The 22,638-nt window shown below is 27.8% G+C and overlaps 1 protein-coding gene and 1 long non-coding RNA gene across 2 annotated transcripts; both read right to left on the bottom strand.

Annotated features, from left to right (window-relative positions):
- Positions 1–256: 256 nt before the first annotated feature.
- LOC111635836 lies at positions 257–17,568 on the bottom strand. Its single transcript, XM_023380938.1, has 9 exons — positions 17,534–17,568; positions 17,167–17,236; positions 15,464–15,602; positions 7,077–7,127; positions 1,888–1,960; positions 1,654–1,806; positions 1,508–1,573; positions 1,113–1,423; positions 257–1,036 (listed from the first exon to the last, which is right to left on the bottom strand). Exons 2-9 carry the CDS (start codon positions 17,184–17,186, stop codon positions 641–643), a joined length of 1,209 nt encoding a protein of 402 aa, XP_023236706.1. The 5' UTR covers positions 17,187–17,236; positions 17,534–17,568; the 3' UTR covers positions 257–640.
- Positions 17,569–18,353: 785 nt separating this feature from the next.
- LOC111635837 lies at positions 18,354–21,728 on the bottom strand. Its single transcript, XR_002758445.1, has 3 exons — positions 20,428–21,728; positions 20,061–20,130; positions 18,354–18,496 (listed from the first exon to the last, which is right to left on the bottom strand). It is a non-coding gene; the product is annotated as an uncharacterized LOC111635837 (long non-coding RNA).
- Positions 21,729–22,638: the final 910 nt, after the last annotated feature.

The raw sequence follows: 22,638 nt of genomic DNA, 5'->3' as shown, positions 1-22,638 counted from the left end.
GTGTCCCCCGAGTCATTCGAGTGTCTTCCTTTAGCTATGTTTCTGTTTAGAAAGTCAAAAGCAAGGAATGGGGGATTAGTCAAATTGTCTTTCCGTGTTTTGTCACTTTAATGATGATGATATCACCATTAAAGTGATTATAAATTTTCAAATATTGTATATTGATAATTTTCTTTTATTTACAAAAATTATTTACAGATACAGACATCTCATATGAAAATATTAATATTTGTATTTTATCAAATTATATACAATATTTCCAAAATATCTTTAATCAGGATTCCATATTTTTAAAAAATTGCACTCATTAATACTGATCATTTATATTTATTTTGTATCACAGAGTTACTTTCACTATCAATGAGAATGATTTATTAAATGAATTATATTATCGAAATGGCAATGTAAAATTTTATGATATACAGTATGATATCTACAATGTATTTCGAATAGAATACAAAAATATTAAGATTTTATGTAAAACAAATGTTTCTATATCATAAAAAAATACGAGCTTGAAGCAAGAATTCTATTTACATTTTACATGCATACTGGAACTGTAATCAGAACGATCACAAGATAGAAAATGCATAGGAATTGAATACGCTATAAGATACATATACCAAATATTAAATGGCAGTTAGACAACACACATGTCTTTTAAATCATTTACATCAGATAAAAACATATCGTCGACGTAATTTGAGTTAGTAGCGACATATTCTTCCATCTCCTTTATGGCCTGTTTCAGATCCTTGAACGTGTCGTTCTTCTCCCATTTTTGTAAAAGAATTTCTGACTGTTGACCTGTAAAATCAGTTTCTTTGTTATGTATGGAATTATATAATTCTACGAGACAATCCGGTAGCAAAAATCTCTTCGTTTCGACAATGTCCATTCTTTCGGACGGGGAATAACTGAAACGGGCAACAAATATATGACAATAGTCCCTTTTATGCATATAAATGTTCGAAAGATGATCTAGCCCACGTATGAAGAGTTCGTTTAGAGCATTATATTCTTTATAATATAAATTCTGTAACAAAATAAAAATGTAAATATTAAATATGCATATATTTTAAAGAATATTTGAACAAATTCAACATTTTTACCTGCTGATTTTTCCAAGAACGATATAATTTAAGTGCGCATACAGTTTCTAAGATTATCAATCTTTTGTTGTCTTCCCCTTCCTTGCATGTTGATATTTTTGGGCATTTATAATCCACTAAATTTTCAATCCAAGAAACATCTCCTTTATTAACATTTGCAATATCTTCAACATCTATAATAGGCTCGACGTGGAAACACTCTTTTATGAACTTAAATAAGGCAACCGTTACTTTATTCTGAGGTTCACAATCTTGAGCATACAATATGGGAACAATCAACTTCTTGAGGCTTTTGTCTTCGTCAGTGTGTGCTAAAAATTGGCGAAATATAGTATACATATTTATATTTATATTATTTTTGTTTTTAAAACATATCCTATTGCGAATTGTCTTACCTTCCTTTTGCTGATAATAATCATTTCTTTCATATGGTTTCTTCATCGCATTTGATACATAAATTACTTTAAAAAAAGATAATGAAATGAATAAGGTACCGTACATATCGTTTTTCATCAATGTAATAATTGTCCTTGTTACATACTTAGCTTGTAATGAATATTTCTTTTCCATATTAAAACTAAAACAACAGTCAAAGCAACCAAAACAGTTATAGAAACAACTAAGGGGACAAGATACGGAAACGAAGTGGAAACCTTTGTGGATGGTAATGGTGTTATTATATCCTGAGGTTCATCTGTTATATTATTATGTCTAGTTATTTATATTATAATAAATATTTTAATGTTTAATTAAATATATAATGATTAAGTAATACCTTTAAAAAATTCCAATACTTCATACATTGGAATACATTTTGTGTCTGGACAGTTTTCATGAATTGCTTCATACTGAAATAACACAATCAAAATTAAAATTTTTGATTATGATAAACTGTATGGTATTTTCCTGCTAGCTTTATACTTCTATAATAATTACAACAACCAAATTGCAATATTAAAGAGCAATGTTCTGATGATTGTTGTTAATACAGAGTGATATGTGGGTGAATTTTGACTTGATGGAAATGTTGAATTTCTATTTAAACTGACAATGAAATACTTTACTAAATTACTGAATGAAATACTTTACTACAACCTGTTCTTTGAAATTAACTTTGATGAAATACAAAAATTATATCATTATTAAGAAAAACTCAATAAAACTAGCATCTTTTAGTTCTGTGAAAGTGCATTTAATTTTCTTGTCTTGAAAAGACATAAGTTAAGATAAATTTTTTTATTTTTAATTGGAAGAAGCAATTTAAAATTATATAATACTTATAATTTTAAAGATATATCAATAGTTTATATAATATAATAATTGGTGATATGCAACCGAAGACTTTCATTATCTTAGTTTCCAAATTATTGATGGAAGCTAACAAATTTACACATTTAAGTATTTTATTCATTTGGATTTTCTACATTAGATCAATTTGGTTAAAGTAGCTTATCTATTGGGTGAATTAAATTTTTATTTTATTAAATGTATACTACAGTAGATCCCCCTATAAGACTGGTTCCTATAATTACGATTCCTATAAGACAACGAAAAAATTGTGGTGGTATCCGTACACAACGGTAAAAAAACTCCTATAATTACGTAAAACGTCATCAGGCAGCCAAACTACTTTCCCGCTGTCCGTAGCGCCACGCTACGGACGTTTAGGCGGGTAAATTGAGTTTAGTTTCGTCTGTACATATAATTATATATAGATTAGGTACTGTACATATAATTATATATTAATTATATATAAATTAGGTACTGTATATATAATTATATATTAACTTAATTTATTGTAACTTTATTATAATTATATATATGCTTTCCGCCATCTAGCACCACACTATGGAGAGTTTAGGCAAACTATCATCTGTACAGTATGTAAATTAGGTACCGTAAGTCTAATACAGTACTGTAATTTTATACATTTCTTGTGAAAGAAACATTTCTTATTCAACGGCGATAAAAATTATTTATATTAATGATGTCTCCAAAGTTCAGCGAAGTTTTCGCAGAAAAATAACATCATAAATCGCGGCCGTGGTTTGCTGAGTTGTTCCGCGACGAAAACAAGCTTCAGCAATGGTGATGTCGAATGGTGCACACTCGGTAAGTAATCCTACAATTTTTTGTTTATAGCGTAGTTTATACGGATTATTTCCAAAAAAATATATACGTATTTTGGAAATGTTGAGTCGGATTAGTCTAGAATCGATTAATTTTATGGAAGAAAACCTTTCAAACAGCCGTAGTCCGTAAACTTCATACGTGTCGGGCTGTGATTGGCTGTGATTCCTACAAAATCGGATTCATAAAGAACAGAACGTATCTACCGTCTTATAGAGGGATCTACTGTATTTGATGTAATTTGATTATCACTGTAATTATTATAAAAGATTACGATGATTTTAAATTAAAAAATTAGAATATTATCTTACACCAAGGATATCTATATTAAAATAAGATTTTATAATTTAATTCATAAGAAAATATTAACTAAAGTACAAGAAATTTCATTCAACAAACTATTGTATTAATAGATGAGCATACCTAAATATATTAAAATTAATTATATTTTAAATGAAATTATATAATTTGTAATTTTATTTCTAAAATATATATTGAGATAAATAATTTAAAAATACAATTTAAATTTAATTATAAAAACAAAGACAAAATTTATATGTAAATAATAAAATATGTAAATTTAAGTTTGAATAAAAAGAATACTTTTATCCAGCAGAAATTTCCAATATTTTTTTATTTATGCATACAAATGCTTAAACATGTAAAATATATCTACAAATAACTTTTTAAATTGAAGTGCAGGGGTGATAAAAGCACCAACCTACTACTACAAGGACTTGGGTTTGAGTCTGAGTCAATTCAGACATTCTCATTAACAGTTTACTAGGATATATCAAGCTCAAAGAAAAAGCCCTCTTAGTGCCTGTAGGGCACAAAGAATTAATAATAAAAAGAAATTGAGCAAGGAAAACAAATATCAAAATGTTTTTGCTACAGTTAAAGACAAAACATATTCTTTTTCCATATCCGTTGGCATTTTTTGTTTTAACTCATCTGTCATATGCACTTATAACATTTATTTTCCTATGTGCATTGAGATTTATATATGTACAATAAAAACTGTTTAGGCGACCAACTGCATTCGATGGGCACATGTCAAAATGGGCAAAAATTTCTGGCACCAAATAGTTTATCCATAGAGTCTTCATATAAGTTATCTGTACTAAACAACCACCTGTGTAATGCGACTGCAGGCATCGATTTTTGGTCTGAAACAACATACAACTTTAATAAGCGACCACTTTTGCAAATATATCTGGTCTAAACTATTGTTCAACAACGTTTTACCCTTCCTAATATAATGAATTAGTCTAAACTCTCGTTTGAACCCATCTCGGGCACTTCTCCACCCTTGAAATTAGGTTCAGGTGTTAATGAATTAGTCTAGCAACAAAGAAAATTCATTTCAGTTTGTTTGAAATTGTCTGATAAACGAAAAAAATGAAGTGCTGTCGTTAGAAGATCGTATTAAAGTTATCACAACAGCAATTAGCAGCGAAGTTTAACTGTGAAAAAAAAAATTTATTTTACCGTAGACCTACAGTATTTTCCTTGGGGGTATAAAATATTGTACAGGATACAATTAATCAGCTGATCTCATCGTTTGATAAAATTTATTTTTATTTACTTATCTATTTATTTATTTTGAAGCTCATGTACAGTACATGTGCGATAAATAGTTTCTGTATCAACCTACCTTATTTTCCCGATATTTTAAGGAAAATAATATCCAAATCATTTTCGCACACAAAATATGCAAAAAAACAATAAATGCATTAATGCAAAACTCAGTTTTACAGGCAATCTTCCTTTTTCGATTCCGCAATGGCAATCACGGAATGTAATGAAATCGTACAATGAGAAAAAATAATAAAATCGTTTTATTATTATTTAATAATTTTTCTTATTGTACTTAAGAAAATATTAAGAAATACACTATTTTTAAAGTTAAAATAAGATTAAACTAGCGAATACCAAAACCAAAGTGATGTAGAGATACAACGGGCTTGTATATCAATGACGTAATACACGTAACTGAGGAGCGAACGAAAACAACCAAGTTGAATTAATTAAGTCGGAAAAAAGAAAGCGTGCATTATAATGGAGAAAATGCGACTATTGTATTAATCTTTAAAATATTGATATTAAATCTGTCTATTAAAATCACGATGACTCCCGTAAATCGAGTTATCCTATAAGAATAAAATACAATACCAATATAGCCCTATCGTTGAAAAAATTCGCTTATATTTGCTCACCTAGAATTTTTCTTAGTAGAAATGGCTAAAAAGTACGCAAAATACGTACAGAAATACGGTATTACAGTACCACCTGTATTGGACAACCACCTGTATAAAAGACCATTTTTTGAAGGAACCGTAAGTGGTTGCCATAGACAGGTTTTACTGTATGTAGATTTTAACCAAACAGATTTGGAAGAAAATGAATGTTTTGCTCTTTCTATTATACAGTAATTTCTATTTTTCATTGTTAAAAATATACTCTTTTCAAAGATAATGGAAAATTTCAGAAAATTGAATTCACTAATATTTTTGTATTTTTTTCATTCAAATAAACAAATTTAGACTTTGATATAAAATATGGATATCTACATATATATAGTACTTGTTTATAATAAATACATTCTATTTCTTATAAATAATGAGAGAGTAATTTTGCTTAATTTCTTAGAAATGAATTCAATCAAATTATAAAATGAAAATGCTTCCCTATAAATGAATGTCATTTATCTATATAATTTTCCACATCATTCAGAAGAAAATCCTCTTTTCTATAAAGAAAGAAATTTTTCTACAAACTTAATATAAAGTTGGAAATTTTAATCATAAAAAATTGGTCAATAGCTAAGAAATTATCTCAAAAATCATCAAATGCAATTTCAAAAAATTTTTGTAACTAAACTTGAAAGTTTTAGAGTATTTATTTTAGAACTGTCCCTAAGCAATACTCTAAAACTGTGGAATGATATTTTGATATTTGATATGTTTGGAACTATATTTGAAAGCCTGTAGGTAAAATTATTTGTATATTTTTAAAAAAATATTTAAAGCTTCAAGAATTAGAATCCAAATTTTGAAAAATCTGGATTCTAATTTCTTGCAGCTCTGAAAATAGGAAGATTGCTTCCTGAAAGTACTTTGTCAAATTTTTAGCTCCTATAACCAAGCATATTAAAAAGCACTGTGTAATACATATATGCAGGACTGTCCACAATGGGGAAGCTGGGGATTTTCCCCAGGCTGTAGTGGTTCTTATTCCTATAATGTTATTTTTACTAACAAAAAATAAAATATTTAACACTGCTTTTTATGAATAAAGAAATGCTCTATTACATATTTCAGTAAAAAAAAAAAAAAAAAAGTAAAACAGGCCTACCCTACTCCCTTGAGCCAATACTAAGCTTTTGGCCCTGCAGGCATATATCACTTAATGACAAGAATATGTTTTGAGAAATAATCAAGAGATATTGTCATTAAGTGAACATCGTGAAGTGTACCTAGACAAACCATAAATAGTATGTACAGTTTACTACTCATGTAGGGTATATGTAACATAATGATAAGTATTTATGTATCTAAAAATAGAAGAAGTACAGACAGCTACAAATTTTTCAGCCTCATTATAATCTTACAGTAAGTAGAACATTGTTCAGTGGTGCATACCTGTACATAAATTGTTTTATTCAATACTCAAGTCTTAAATAAAAATATACTGTCACCTTAGTTAAGTATTCCTTTACCTTGATATTAAACATTTTTCATTTACATTAAATGAAAAAATAATTCTATCTTTTCCTTTATCACAAATAATAAAATGATGTATATTCAGTAATTATATATGCAAATAACTTACCGATAAACAATATTTTCCAAATGTAAGATTCTCAAATTTTACAAATACTTTCTGAAAAAAATCAAAAAAATTAGTATTATATAAACATGTTATTTAAATAATAATAATATTTAATTAAATTTAAGTTTTTGAAACATTATAAATTATTAAGAGTTATTACAGTAATATTATGTAAAATACTGTAGTTCTCAAGATATGCATGTATTGCTTGAATTTTAATCTCACTTAAATGCACTTTAATCTACAGAATTATAATGTTAATGTTTATTAAGTTTCTATATATCAGCATCTAACCTGAGGACTTATCACATGTTTTGGGAAATATTTTCACTTAGACTAAGAGACTTTTCACCATTCTACTTTATTAAATATGCATTTTGGACAGTTATGTTCCTCTTCAGTTTACAACAGATGCTTTTCAGGCTACAAGTTCTTTTATAACTATCAATAAATTACATTTTAAAAAGAAAAATGTATATTTACAAGAAAAAGTCTGGAGTATTTTTTAAAAAAATTTTTAAGGAAAAAGATCCAGCAGCATTCAAAACTGCATGTGGCACCATCTGTTATGATATTTTATTAAAAACTTTTTATATTCTTAATTTTTATAAAATAATAAAAAGCTTAATTCTGAAGGTAGGGATGGGTTTTATAAAATATTGTAAATGCTAATAACAAGTAAACTCATCATTAAATCCATCCTACTTGAGCTATTACATGTGACACCCCTTTATCTCTCCATTTCCTTGATCTTTAACCACCAAACTTTAATAATATTAATCCCGCAATAAACAAAACTTCCTGGAAAATTTCTGAAATTTTCAACAAAAAGCACAGGACTTATTAAGCTTCACAGGGTGAACAAAATTGTACCCCACACAAACATACATACAGAATAAATCCCTGATTTTTTTGTATTTCTCAATGTTTCAAGATCCAGAGTGCAAAAATGTACAAATCTTGGAGGGGTCATTTTTGACCAATTGCCATACTTTCCCTCTGCTATATATAATAGAACCAGGAAAGTAAAAGATAAGTTTTTAAAATTAAAATTTCCATCTTTGAAAAGTGAATAGGTTTAAAATAAAATTTTAGTAAGAAAGAAAAAGAAGAAACTTGTAATACTTTATAAAATATACTTATAGATGAAAACAATCAACATATTTTTAAATAAAACAAACAATAATGCAAATATAATAAAAATAATTAGAAAAAAGAAATGTATGTTTAATAATATATAAATGTATTGTATAGCCTTCAGTGAATGTGAGTATATTTATGTGCAAAGTAGTAACATCAAAAATAATTTTTTATATGAATGTATTGTAAATATGATTTTTCTTTTTAAAATGCAATGTAAAGAACTTGTAATCTGAAAAGCATCCTATTTTAAACTGAACTGTGACATAACTGTCCAAAATGTATATTTAATACAATAAAACAATAGAACAGTATCTTGGTATGTAAGTGAAAATATTTTCCAAAAGGTGTAATAAATCCTCAGATTAGAATCTGACATAGAAGCTTGATAACAATTAAAATTCAAAAGAAGGATAAGAAGCAAAAATTTTTTTATCAAACTACAAAATAATCCTCAATAAATTGCATAAGTGTAAATCTTTGGGATAAAGTAAACTGGCTGATTTTGAAGCATCAAAATTTATTCTGTAAATTTGTAAAGAAAAAAGATGCTTGAACAGCTCTGATTACAATGAAGATAACCTTTATTTATAGTATTTAAACAAAGTTTTTTCTAATATTAGCATAATATTTTAAAAAGAATCAGATCTTATAATGTTGTATAATGATCTTAAATTTAAAGAATCAGTTTCCATTTAATAAGCTATGGTTTTACATTAATTGTAAGTGAATTTTACTTTATATAACAGGGCAATTAATCATTTCTCATTATAAAGTATATATTTTTAGTGTACTGTATTTTAACAATTAGGCAAACTAGGCTAAGGCCTGGGAAACAGCACAGAAAAATGTAAAAGAAAAAACAGGACTAATTTTGGTTTTACAAAAATATACAAAAATTATTAAATATTTTTATAAACTTATCATACTGTGCTTTTAATTACATTCAGATTACTAATATTACAGCCTATTAGCTAACACAGCAGGGAAACAACAATTAATATTTCTGTGCTTTTGCATTCTCTGAAGTTACACATGTGATAACTGCTTCATGCAATGATTTTTGCAAAACAATTTATGAAAATGGCTTGGAAGAGGGATTTCAAGATGAACTTTTGCAATTTATGGAGTTTTCTTTAAAGAAAAGTAACTTCTAATCCAGTTGAATTGCACAAGTTCATCAAAGATTAAATTAGAATTCACATTTCCAAACTTGTTTATCTTGCTGCACATTTACCTCTGCACATTGTTCCCTTTGAGTATCACCAATGGAGAAAGGTCATTTTCAGTTTTAAAGAAAGTGAAAAAACTCATGCACAGAACAACAGGGCAGATTTGCTTAAATTTACAAACAATATTTTCTATTGAGATGAAAATTTACCAAATAGATTTCTTTTTGATAAAGCAATAAGAAAATTTGACCATAGTAAAAACTTGAAAATGCTTTTTCTAATCATTACTATTATTGCATAGTAAGTGTGTAATTTAAAAAGGTAAATAAAAAATTAATAAGCTAAAACTGATAGGAAATGCAATTTCTTAAAATTTAGTTATGGGTAGTGTGGAAATCACAATAACCTGTAGTGGGACTATTGTGTGAATGTGTAGGTTTGGTTACCACGAGACAAATGAGAGATGAATTGAAATCACTTATAATTAAGTTTATATACAGGTAATATATACAAAAAAATTTACAAGCTGTTCTCTAGGTCATGTATGGAGACACCAACATACCAGACGGATTTGTCAGTATAATGGGTTGAGTACAATACAAGTCCTTTCAGCTAATATGCACATGAATCTCTCCCAAAATACTTCTTGGGCAATGTCCACTACCGGCAATTCACTAATTTTAACACAAAGTCCTAAGCGTCTAAGTAAGTATTTTCATCAATGCAAACGGATTTCACTTTCAGTCTGATAATATAAATCTGTATATAGCTTCAACTGTACCATGCGGTTCCCAAGGACACCTTAACACAAAACACAGACCTTCCTTTTTTGACCCAGGCAACACCTCACCAGTCAGAAAAAAATCCCATTGACAATCCTTGCTTCCTAAAATCCCTTTCCCTCTCACTGCAATGCTGCCAATCTTCCACACACCAACAAGTAAAACAAAAAAAAATATGAATATGTATAGCCCAAAAATCTGCAATGGCACAGTAGTCATCGGGTATACAGATTAGATGCCCAAATTCATGTTTGTGCCAAGATCCCAAGACACTGTTAAAAAGTCTATGCACATATTTTTATATTTAAATATAAAATATTGTATTATATTTACAATATTGTAGATAGTATCTATTGTAGTGCTATGCTACTAGTGAATATAATTCTCTTTAATTTTTATAAGATCGTTCCATTGATTTGTATCGGGACTTAGCTGTAATGCACAGCCATTGTTGTCGCATATGCCATACCACATTGTGGGCAGTGCTGTAAGGCAGTTGTTGATTGGCTCTTTGAGGGCCACTTGGGTGGATAAAGCACTCGGATGGAGGGAGCTTATAAATGTGAGCACTTGCACATGGAACAGGACTTTTTTCTGGTTATTCTACTTCGCCCTAGCATTGGGAGCCATCATTGGACCGCAATGACTTTCGATAAAGAGAAAGGAAAAGTGATCAGAAATGGGAATAAAGGAAAGAAGGACCCATTGAGAGGTAATCAAATTCCATCCAGCAGTAGCCCTAATTTTCATGAAGTGGAACTAGTGAATAAGAGTCCAAGATCACCTAGTACATTAGCAAGACAGTTATTACAGGAGTTTTCCTTGAAGCCTCTATATGACTGAACAGGTTAAGAACCACGTGTGACTAACAAAGGAATTGTATTTCGTAAAGATGTGTAACAGGAAATATGGCTACTGTATGTATCAACTTGTAAATAATTGTATAGTTTTTTCTTCTTATTTTGTTGCGTATTAGTTTATCATCGCAAGTAAGGTCCTTTGTAAACCAAATTAGTCATGTCAGTCCTATATTTGGTAAGAATATAGTTTGTATAATTGAATTAAGTAATCAAGGTATTCTTTTGTTACTTTTATAATAAATAACTAAGGAAGGAAGAACTGTCTGTCTGAATTGTTTTGTTTCATAGTAAAATCCTCAGAGCAAATCCCCATCTATATAACAAGATATACTCTGGTATATCATAAAACAATACACTATCAAAGCTACTAATATATATTTTCATCTGCACTTCAATCCCATGTTTTTGCTTAAGCTTCTTGCTCCTTCATCTTTGTTTACTGTTGCTATTGGTAACATGACAGTGTAGTAAAAGTTTTCACTGGCTGAGAGCTATCTACTGAGTTAAAGTAACTCTTAAAACATGTGTAGCTTATCCTTTAAATTAGTAATAAGATTAAATTTATTCCAACAGATCTGTAATTTAAACAGTAATTCATGCAACCAGCACTAAAAAAATCTTAAAATTTGATTTCAAATTTGTATAATATGGCAATCATTTGNTAAATATATAATGATTAAGTAATACCTTTAAAAAATTCCAATACTTCATACATTGGAATACATTTTGTGTCTGGACAGTTTTCATGAATTGCTTCATACTGAAATAACACAATCAAAATTAAAATTTTTGATTATGATAAACTGTATGGTATTTTCCTGCTAGCTTTATACTTCTATAATAATTACAACAACCAAATTGCAATATTAAAGAGCAATGTTCTGATGATTGTTGTTAATACAGAGTGATATGTGGGTGAATTTTGACTTGATGGAAATGTTGAATTTCTATTTAAACTGACAATGAAATACTTTACTAAATTACTGAATGAAATACTTTACTACAACCTGTTCTTTGAAATTAACTTTGATGAAATACAAAAATTATATCATTATTAAGAAAAACTCAATAAAACTAGCATCTTTTAGTTCTGTGAAAGTGCATTTAATTTTCTTGTCTTGAAAAGACATAAGTTAAGATAATTTTTTTTATTTTTAATTGGAAGAAGCAATTTAAAATTATATAATACTTATAATTTTAAAGATATATCAATAGTTTATATAATATAATAATTGGTGATATGCAACCGAAGACTTTCATTATCTTAGTTTCCAAATTATTGATGGAAGCTAACAAATTTACACATTTAAGTATTTTATTCATTTGGATTTTCTACATTAGATCAATTTGGTTAAAGTAGCTTATCTATTGGGTGAATTAAATTTTTATTTTATTAAATGTATACTACAGTAGATCCCCCTATAAGACTGGTTCCTATAATTACGATTCCTATAAGACAACGAAAAAATTGTGGTGGTATCCGTACACAACGGTAAAAAAACTCCTATAATTACGTAAAACGTCATCAGGCAGCCAAACTACTTTCCCGCTGTCCGTAGCGCCACGCTACGGACGTTTAGGCGGGTAAATTGAGTTTAGTTTCGTCTGTACATATAATTATATATAGATTAGGTACTGTACATATAATTATATATTAATTATATATAAATTAGGTACTNATGTTAAACTAATATTAAATAAGAATTATCAATATTTTATAGATATAAATCAAATATGATCTACACCAGGGGTTCCCAACCTTTTTTTTTTGCATGATCCCACATAGAAAACATTCTTTTCAATTGACCCCTTTAAAATTTTTATATTTCCCAAGAATCTGCATAATATATCAAGTATGTTATCTGGTTTTTCTGTCAACTCTCAATTAACCTTTCGAGTTCAATTAAACACTTTCAAAATTCCATTGACCCCCATGGGATCTATATCAATCCAATTGGGAATCCATGATCTACACTTTATTCAATTTAAGATTGTGTACAATACAAATTTACAACTTTAATTTGCCTTGGCCATTTAGTCAGCACTTCTGATTAGTTAATAAAAATTAATTTTTAACATTTTCACATTTGCAACAAAGTTTTTCTTTTGTTCTATACATTAAGTCACTATATCAGTGTATCACAAAACCTATTGAAAAACTTGGCATTTATATTCATGCCAATTTTCAAAATTTTATTATTTCAATTTCATAACATTTCATTTAGAAGAAGAAGAAGAAGAAGAAGATGATGATGATAATAATAGAACTTCTTAAAATAAACTGAGTTAGTTTTTCTTTTTGATTTCTAATATAGGAGTGCAATATACAAAGCAAATATTAGTGTGATAAACTGATCTATATGATTATATTATAATTCTAAATTACATTTATGTCTGAATATGTAATCTAAATTAAGTTATATATATATTCAGTAGAATTCATATAGCCTAATAAAATATAAGTAAATTATCTTTTATATATTTTACCAAGCTATTTATGAACTAAATAATAATTATATATAGTATATTTCAAAAATCAGCAATCTGCATATTATCCAAAAGGGGCTGTGGAATATTTACAGAGTATATGTTGGCAACCTGAGATATGCTTCAGGACCTGTTGAATTCAAATAGTCTGTGCCTTCACATACTAATACACATTCATCCTTGCTACTGCAAGGGCAAGAGTATGCAGCAATCTAGCCAAATTTTGCAAAACATAATGTATTTATCTATCAGTCATTAAATCTCTTTGACTATAGTCAAGTTTTTGCTGAAATTACACAAAATGAAAGATTATTAAATTATTCATTCATAATTTTATATNTTGCTATTGGTAACATGACAGTGTAGTAAAAGTTTTCACTGGCTGAGAGCTATCTACTGAGTTAAAGTAACTCTTAAAACATGTGTAGCTTATCCTTTAAATTAGTAATAAGATTAAATTTATTCCAACAGATCTGTAATTTAAACAGTAATTCATGCAACCAGCACTAAAAAAATCTTAAAATTTGATTTCAAATTTGTATAATATGGCAATCATTTGGCTTTTATATATTAAGCCAAATGATTGCCATTTGGCTTAATATATAAAAGCCAAATGATTGCCAAATTATATCAGACTATATTAGTAGTAGTAATATAGTTTGATATAATTTGGCAACTGTTTGGCTTTAATTAATATACAGTAAAAGAAAAAACAGGACTAATTTTGGTTTTACAAAAATATACAAAAATTATTAAATATTTTTATAAACTTATCATACTGTGCTTTTAATTACATTCAGATTACTAATATTACAGCCTATTAGCTAACACAGCAGGGAAACAACAATTAATATTTCTGTNCAATTTTTTGTTTATAGCGTAGTTTATACGGATTATTTCCAAAAAAAATATACGTATTTTGGAAATGTTGAGTCAGATTAGTCTAGAATCGATTAATTTTATGGAAGAAAACCTTTCAAACAGCCGTAGTCCGTAAACTTGACACGTGTCGGGCTGTGATTGGAAGGACTCGTAAGAAATCGGATTCCTAAAAAATGGAACGTATCTATGATCTCATAGGGGGGTCGACTGTATATTTTTATGTGCATATAAACGATTTTTTTATATTTATCTAAAAAAATTTTTTTTATACACAAACTATTCACAGTGCCTCCTCTTCCCTCTTATGATGATATCTGAATATGCCACTGATCCAGAGAGCTAAACTTTTCTTCATTTCTTTATTGTGAAATAAAATTACAAATATATGGATTGATTATTTTTGAAAAACTATGAACAAGTTTGAGATACAATAGTAGAATACAAGAAAATTTTATATGTGTATTTATTTAAAATATATATAAATTTATCAACAATTAATAATATATAAACAGAATTTTACCTGGACAGCAGATACTTTTTCAATTTCAAGAGGGTTTAAAAATCCTGGATGTCTAAGCTCAACAGTGTAACTTTCATAAGGAGATTTATGACTATCAGAAATAATCATCAGTTTAAAGACCTTCTTGGTATAAGTATAAGAAAATGTTAGATTCCAGTTGTAATCCACAGAAGTTGTAGAGCTAATGCCTTCTGTCTGGTTGTTCAGAGGTGATACTGTTGAATTTTGAGATTCATTTTCTAAATCTGAAGAAAAATATTTAAAAAATTATACATTCCATAATTTATAATGNTGATGAAATAACCCTTTTTATAAGGGAATTCTAAAGTTATAGAAATATTATGACAATTATTTAAGAAGTTCTAGCATTTTCAAGCATTTTTATCTTAACATTTTAAAAGTTAAAAAAATCTTAAATAAACTTCCAATTTCTTTAAGCTTTCTGAAAAATAACTATTTAAGAAGTATATTTTAGATTACTTTAATTTAAAATAGCAAAATTTAACAAATATTACAAACTAAAAAAATAAAGAAAAATACTTACTTCATCATAAGTTACATTCATTTGATATAAAATTTTATCAATCTTGGAACATTTGTTTGTGAATTTTCTCAAATAAAAGCTATAAATGTGAAAACATTTTTTTGGATTTTTTGATTTAATTGCAATTGTCATACTCATCCTATAAAAAAAAATTATAATCATTTCTAATTATCAATATTTTCTAAAAAAAATTTAAATTTGGGTGAGTTTTATTGAAAAATATACTTAAAAAATAAACTAGTAACTCATATTTCCTTCATAATATAGTATTGGATCAAATATCTGGCAAGCTTGGGACCAAAAGTGGTCTGATTTTTGGATTTTCTGGTTTTATGGACACAGGCTAAATAAATACTTAAAATATAAAATAAACAATAGAAACTAAAGAATGAAACTGTATTTAACAGTGTATGCCAGCTGTCATACTGGAACTGGTGTCATGCAATGTGTATGCCAAGGAAACCAATACAAAATTACAGCTAACAAAATTTAAGACTAGCCAGTTTCCTGGAAGCGGGATATTTGATCCAATACTATGCTGTTTTACTTCTAATATTGAATTTTCATTTGAATTTAAAGACACACACTAGCATGAAAAAAATTTTTGTGAAAATATTGGAAATAAATTTAGTTTAAAACAATTTATAAAAGAAGCTGAAATATTATTTTGCCTCTTTATAATGGACTTCTGTTTAAAAGGCAAATACAATACACTGGCATAGCTAGGGTTCTCCGGACCCGGTGGAACCAGATTCGTGGGCCCCTGTAAATGGACTAAAATATTTTTGTGTAGTGGTTTATATAGTGTATAACTAGATTAGAGTTGAGTTGATATTTTCCTGTGTAATAGGGGTCCCAGAAGCTCAAGCAGCCAAATGCCAAATTTTACTTTGTTCTGATTGCCGTGAAAAATTTTTCAGTTTTTTTTCCTGTAATTTTGGGGCCCCCATGGGCCTATCATTTTCCAGGGGTGCAGTGCTGACTGCACCTACCACACCCTCCTAGCTATGCCACTGATACAATAGAGTTCTGGTCAATCTGAAAACCAAATATGTTGAGACAATGTTTTCAGTTTGTTCCAGATTAGAATCATACTTCAAGCACAGATGTTTGTAAGATTTGGATATAGAATATTGTTTGAAGATACTACAAAGCTCTTAGTGTAGTGCTGAACAGTAAAAGTTAAAAGTACAAATACAAAAATATGCCAGTTTTGATACACAACTGCCAGCAAATGTAACACTGAGAGTTGTTTTATAAAAAAGTAGAACAGTTTTCAATTGGGTTTCAACTGGATTCACTAAAGCCATTCTTCTTGTCTGTCTTTAGTTGAAAAAATTCAGACTAAAGTATTTTTGTTTTCTGATACCATTTATGTTTGATTTTATATTTATTTGTTCTTTCCCACAAAGTGATGATCTTAAGAGTTTTGAACAGTAACAAAGTAGACTATGAACATAATGAATATAAAAACTGAGAGATTCTTTATTTTCTATTATTCAGTAAAAAAAGTAATGAAAATGCATTAACTTTCTGTCTCAATAAACAATTTTCTATCCCTTTAAAATACATGATGAGAACAACTTTAACAAATGAAACACTGAATTTAGACTCAGAAATGTGAAAAAAATGCATCTTAAATTAATATTTATAAATATAATTTATTTGAATCAATAATTTACAAATATATCCATCCTACTTACTCTTTCCAATTTGGAATCATCTTTAATCTAGGACTCAATGAATTGCAATTAATAGAAGTTAGGATATAACCTGAAAAATGAAACATAATTGTTAAAAGTGAATTTTGCTTTCGGTTATCCATTTAAAATATAATTTTTAAAATTCATACATATTAAGTTAAGAAAAAGATATAATTTTTGAATTGATATGAAAATCAATGTTTTAAGTCAAAAAGTCTTCCAAACAATAATCAAAATTCAAATTAACAAGAAAGGTATAAGAGTAAATCTTGAAACATTTAAAAATCCAAATGATATTCACCTTGTTGGTTCACTATCAACAATTAACTAAATATAAATTAAATTAACTTATGTATTAATACATTACCTCCTAAATTCAGGTTTATTTCATTTATGTTACTTTTATATTTTCCATAATAAGAAATAATCTAAATAAAACAGTACATACAAGTACAGTACAGTATTTTCTGAGGAAACACTCGTACTTAATTTTTTTAACCCCATTCCCGATAACCCGGCATTTTCACAAACTCGGCCACCCTTCGGTCCACATTAGGCCAAGTTTTCGAGGTTCTACTGTACCAAATTAAAAGAACTTTCATAAAAGTATCATTTGATATTATTTGCTAACAATAAATGATATCAATTGATGTTAACTGACAGAAAATAAACTTAAATTATTATCTGCAATCATATACTTCATAAACAAGAACTGCTAATGGCAGAAGTGATATTAACTGCTACTAAAAATTGTTTTTAAATATTTACAAGCTTTCAAGTTTTGAATATATGATGTCGAATGACATCAAATGATATCATTTTATACCCTTTTGTTACTTGAAATCATTCATTTATTGAGAATGATATTGAATACTACTGATCATTTGAAACTGTTAAAAACTACTTCATGACTGATATTAAAATATTATTATTTGAAAATGATGAAATAACCCTTTTTATAAGGGAATTCTAAAGTTATAGAAATATTATGACAATTATTTAAGAAGTTCTAGCATTTTCAAGCATTTTTATCTTAACATTTTAAAAGTTAAAAAAATCTTAAATAAACTTCCAATTTCTTTAAGCTTTCTGAAAAATAACTATTTAAGAAGTATATTTTAGATTACTTTAATTTAAAATAGCAAAATTTAACAAATATTACAAACTAAAAAAATAAAGAAAAATACTTACTTCATCATAAGTTACATTCATTTGATATAAAATTTTATCAATCTTGGAACATTTGTTTGTGAATTTTCTCAAATAAAAGCTATAAATGTGAAAACATTTTTTTGGATTTTTTGATTTAATTGCAATTGTCATACTCATCCTATAAAAAAAAATTATAATCATTTCTAATTATCAATATTTTCTAAAAAAAATTTAAATTTGGGTGAGTTTTATTGAAAAATATACTTAAAAAATAAACTAGTAACTCATATTTCCTTCATAATATAGTATTGGATCAAATATCTGGCAAGCTTGGGACCAAAAGTGGTCTGATTTTTGGATTTTCTGGTTTTATGGACACAGGCTAAATAAATACTTAAAATATAAAATAAACAATAGAAACTAAAGAATGAAACTGTATTTAACAGTGTATGCCAGCTGTCATACTGGAACTGGTGTCATGCAATGTGTATGCCAAGGAAACCAATACAAAATTACAGCTAACAAAATTTAAGACTAGCCAGTTTCCTGGAAGCGGGATATTTGATCCAATACTATGCTGTTTTACTTCTAATATTGAATTTTCATTTGAATTTAAAGACACACACTAGCATGAAAAAAATTTTTGTGAAAATATTGGAAATAAATTTAGTTTAAAACAATTTATAAAAGAAGCTGAAATATTATTTTGCCTCTTTATAATGGACTTCTGTTTAAAAGGCAAATACAATACACTGGCATAGCTAGGGTTCTCCGGACCCGGTGGAACCAGATTCGTGGGCCCCTGTAAATGGACTAAAATATTTTTGTGTAGTGGTTTATATAGTGTATAACTAGATTAGAGTTGAGTTGATATTTTCCTGTGTAATAGGGGTCCCAGAAGCTCAAGCAGCCAAATGCCAAATTTTACTTTGTTCTGATTGCCGTGAAAAATTTTTCAGTTTTTTTTCCTGTAATTTTGGGGCCCCCATGGGCCTATCATTTTCCAGGGGTGCAGTGCTGACTGCACCTACCACACCCTCCTAGCTATGCCACTGATACAATAGAGTTCTGGTCAATCTGAAAACCAAATATGTTGAGACAATGTTTTCAGTTTGTTCCAGATTAGAATCATACTTCAAGCACAGATGTTTGTAAGATTTGGATATAGAATATTGTTTGAAGATACTACAAAGCTCTTAGTGTAGTGCTGAACAGTAAAAGTTAAAAGTACAAATACAAAAATATGCCAGTTTTGATACACAACTGCCAGCAAATGTAACACTGAGAGTTGTTTTATAAAAAAGTAGAACAGTTTTCAATTGGGTTTCAACTGGATTCACTAAAGCCATTCTTCTTGTCTGTCTTTAGTTGAAAAAATTCAGACTAAAGTATTTTTGTTTTCTGATACCATTTATGTTTGATTTTATATTTATTTGTTCTTTCCCACAAAGTGATGATCTTAAGAGTTTTGAACAGTAACAAAGTAGACTATGAACATAATGAATATAAAAACTGAGAGATTCTTTATTTTCTATTATTCAGTAAAAAAAGTAATGAAAATGCATTAACTTTCTGTCTCAATAAACAATTTTCTATCCCTTTAAAATACATGATGAGAACAACTTTAACAAATGAAACACTGAATTTAGACTCAGAAATGTGAAAAAAATGCATCTTAAATTAATATTTATAAATATAATTTATTTGAATCAATAATTTACAAATATATCCATCCTACTTACTCTTTCCAATTTGGAATCATCTTTAATCTAGGACTCAATGAATTGCAATTAATAGAAGTTAGGATATAACCTGAAAAATGAAACATAATTGTTAAAAGTGAATTTTGCTTTCGGTTATCTATTTAAAATATAATTTTTAAAATTCATACATATTAAGTTACGAAAAAGATATAATTTTTGAATTGATATGAAAATCAATGTTTTAAGTCAAAAAGTCTTCCAAACAATAATCAAAATTCAAATTAACAAGAAAGGTATAAGAGTAAATCTTGAAACATTTAAAAATCCAAATGATATTCACCTTGTTGGTTCACTATCAACAATTAACTAAATATAAATTAAATTAACTTATGTATTAATACATTACCTCCTAAATTCAGGTTTATTTCATTTATGTTACTTTTATATTTTCCATAATAAGAAATAATCTAAATAAAAAAAAATGTTTATATAATAAATATCACAAAACTATCCTTGTTTTAAATGCTTATTATATGAAAATTTTCTAATTAACTTTATATATATTTTGGATGATAAATATTACAAGTGAGAATCAAAAGAAAAGTTTGACAACTTATGTTCTTTTATTACATATTTATTGCAACAAAAGCAATATTACAATGCACATCAAACAATCTTCTATTTTCCGTATAATCATTGAGTTTGACCCAGCACTACAATACTTTTTCAATACCATATCTGAAGAAATTTAGGCCAGTCTCTTAAAGCATTCCTGCAATGTAACTTCCATATCATTGTCTGACTGGATATGTTGACTTTGCAAAATGTACAGTACTTCAGCTTAGGGAAAAAATGGAAATTACTGGATGCAAGATCTGGACTGTATGGAGAATGGTCCAGACCTTTCCGAAATAATTTCTTCAAGGGTACCTTTAACACTTTTGACAATGTTGTCTTGTGTTGTCATCAAAAGGATCATGTCTTTGGTCAAAAATCCAGGCCTTTTCTTCGAAACAGCCACCAAAGTTTGACAATACCTTTGCCCATTTGCAATTTATCTGTGATGCATCCAGTTTTTCAACTTGCACACAGTAGTGGACTAGCCTACTGGGAAATTCCCAATTTCTTAGTGGGCTGTTCCTATAATATAAGCCTATGTATATGGACCTATATATATGGTATATATTTCCAACTGAAATTTGTTGCTAGTCTGATGCTACTTTCATGTTGCTATCTTTACAAAAATTATGCCAAGGACAAGCTCATTTTTCACAGGTATGATCCTAACTCATTACCAATTCAATTTTACCAGATTGGAAGGGCAATTATATGAGACAACTGCACGAAAGATGTCTACATTTTGACATAACTTTAAAACTGGTATTTACATTATCATAGCCAGGGAAAAAATTGTCAAACAAGTTTTTGATTCTCCATCATATTTTATTTCATCAATTTATCCATTATTATATAGAATAAATTACAAAATTATACATTATAACTAATGATAACGGTATTTTACATTGCATTAAATTAAAAGAAATTTATAACTGAATCTTCAATGCAGAATTTGGAAATCCTTTTCAGAAAATAAAAAAATAATAATAATAAGTTAAATTCTGAATTAAAAATGAATTTTATTTTTACTTTCCTGACTGTTATGTATAAATAACAATGGAAAGTATTGGAATTGTGTTAAATTGATCCTCTGAGTTTTTTGCAAATTTCTATGTTTTGAGACCTCCTGAACCCAAGTCAACAAAACAGAAAAAAATAAATTCTGTATATATATGTGTGCATGTTTGTTGGTGTATATTTTGTTTAACACCCCATATCACAGAATGGAGTAATGATTAAGAAATAAAATTTGGCATTGTAGCTTGTGTGTAAAAGGTATTGAAGCTATTAAATTTTGGTGGTTAAAAGTCAAGTGGGTGGGAGATCGATAGGGTTATGTGTTATATCTCAAGTGATGTTGGATTTAATAAAGATTTTACTCATTATTAGCACTTACAATTTTTTGTAAAACTTATCTCTATTTTTAAGATTAACACGTTTTTGAAACTTTATAATAATTAATAATATAAGCAAAATATATATGGATAAAAAAATGGATAAAAATAGAAAAATAAAGTAAGAAATAGTGAAAGTGATTTTCTGGTCTTTCTCTGTTTTTAAACTCTATCGAAGTCGGATTTAATAAGTGAATTCACTTGTATTTCTTAAGGGTTTTTTTTTTAAAGAAAAATTTTTTAGAATTTATTAATTTTAATATTTGAATAACCGATCCCATTGTTTTATTATTTATTTACCATTTAATATGGTAATTTGGCTAGCTATAACTTTCAGTAACATATCCAATCAGGATTATTAAGCTAAAATATCTAATTCTCTTACATAACAGTATAAGATTAGATATAATTAATTTAAATACAGTGGTGCCTCATATAACGTACTTAATCCGTTCCAGGTGCACATCCGTTAAGTGAAAAGTTCGTTATATGAAACGCATTTTCCCATAGAAATACATGTTAAAACATATAATTCGTTCCACAGCATAAAATAACCATACTGTATCATAAAAAAATGAAAATGGAGCAGTCACCAATTATGCCGG

Source organism: Centruroides sculpturatus, unplaced genomic scaffold (assembly GCF_000671375.1).
Source record: "Centruroides sculpturatus isolate CEXI.00-Female unplaced genomic scaffold, Cexi_2.0 scaffold931, whole genome shotgun sequence".
Taxonomy (NCBI): Eukaryota; Metazoa; Arthropoda; class Arachnida; order Scorpiones; family Buthidae; genus Centruroides; species Centruroides sculpturatus.
The sequence above is the reverse complement of the archived record's forward strand: the minus strand, read 5'-3'. Positions and strand labels throughout refer to the sequence as shown.

What these genes read in the sequence shown, in the direction of transcription:
- LOC111635836 (XM_023380938.1), bottom strand. Translation starts at nt 17,186, where the DNA reads ATGATTCCAAATTGGAAAGA. An exon ending in TTGGAAAATATTGTTTATCG is followed by an intron (nt 1,961 to 7,076) that starts GTAAGTTATTTG and finishes GTGTTATTTCAG; the next exon opens with TATGAAGCAATTCATGAAAA. An exon ending in GTTCTTGGAAAAATCAGCAG is followed by an intron (nt 1,037 to 1,112) that starts GTAAAAATGTTG and finishes ATTTTGTTACAG; the next exon opens with AATTTATATTATAAAGAATA.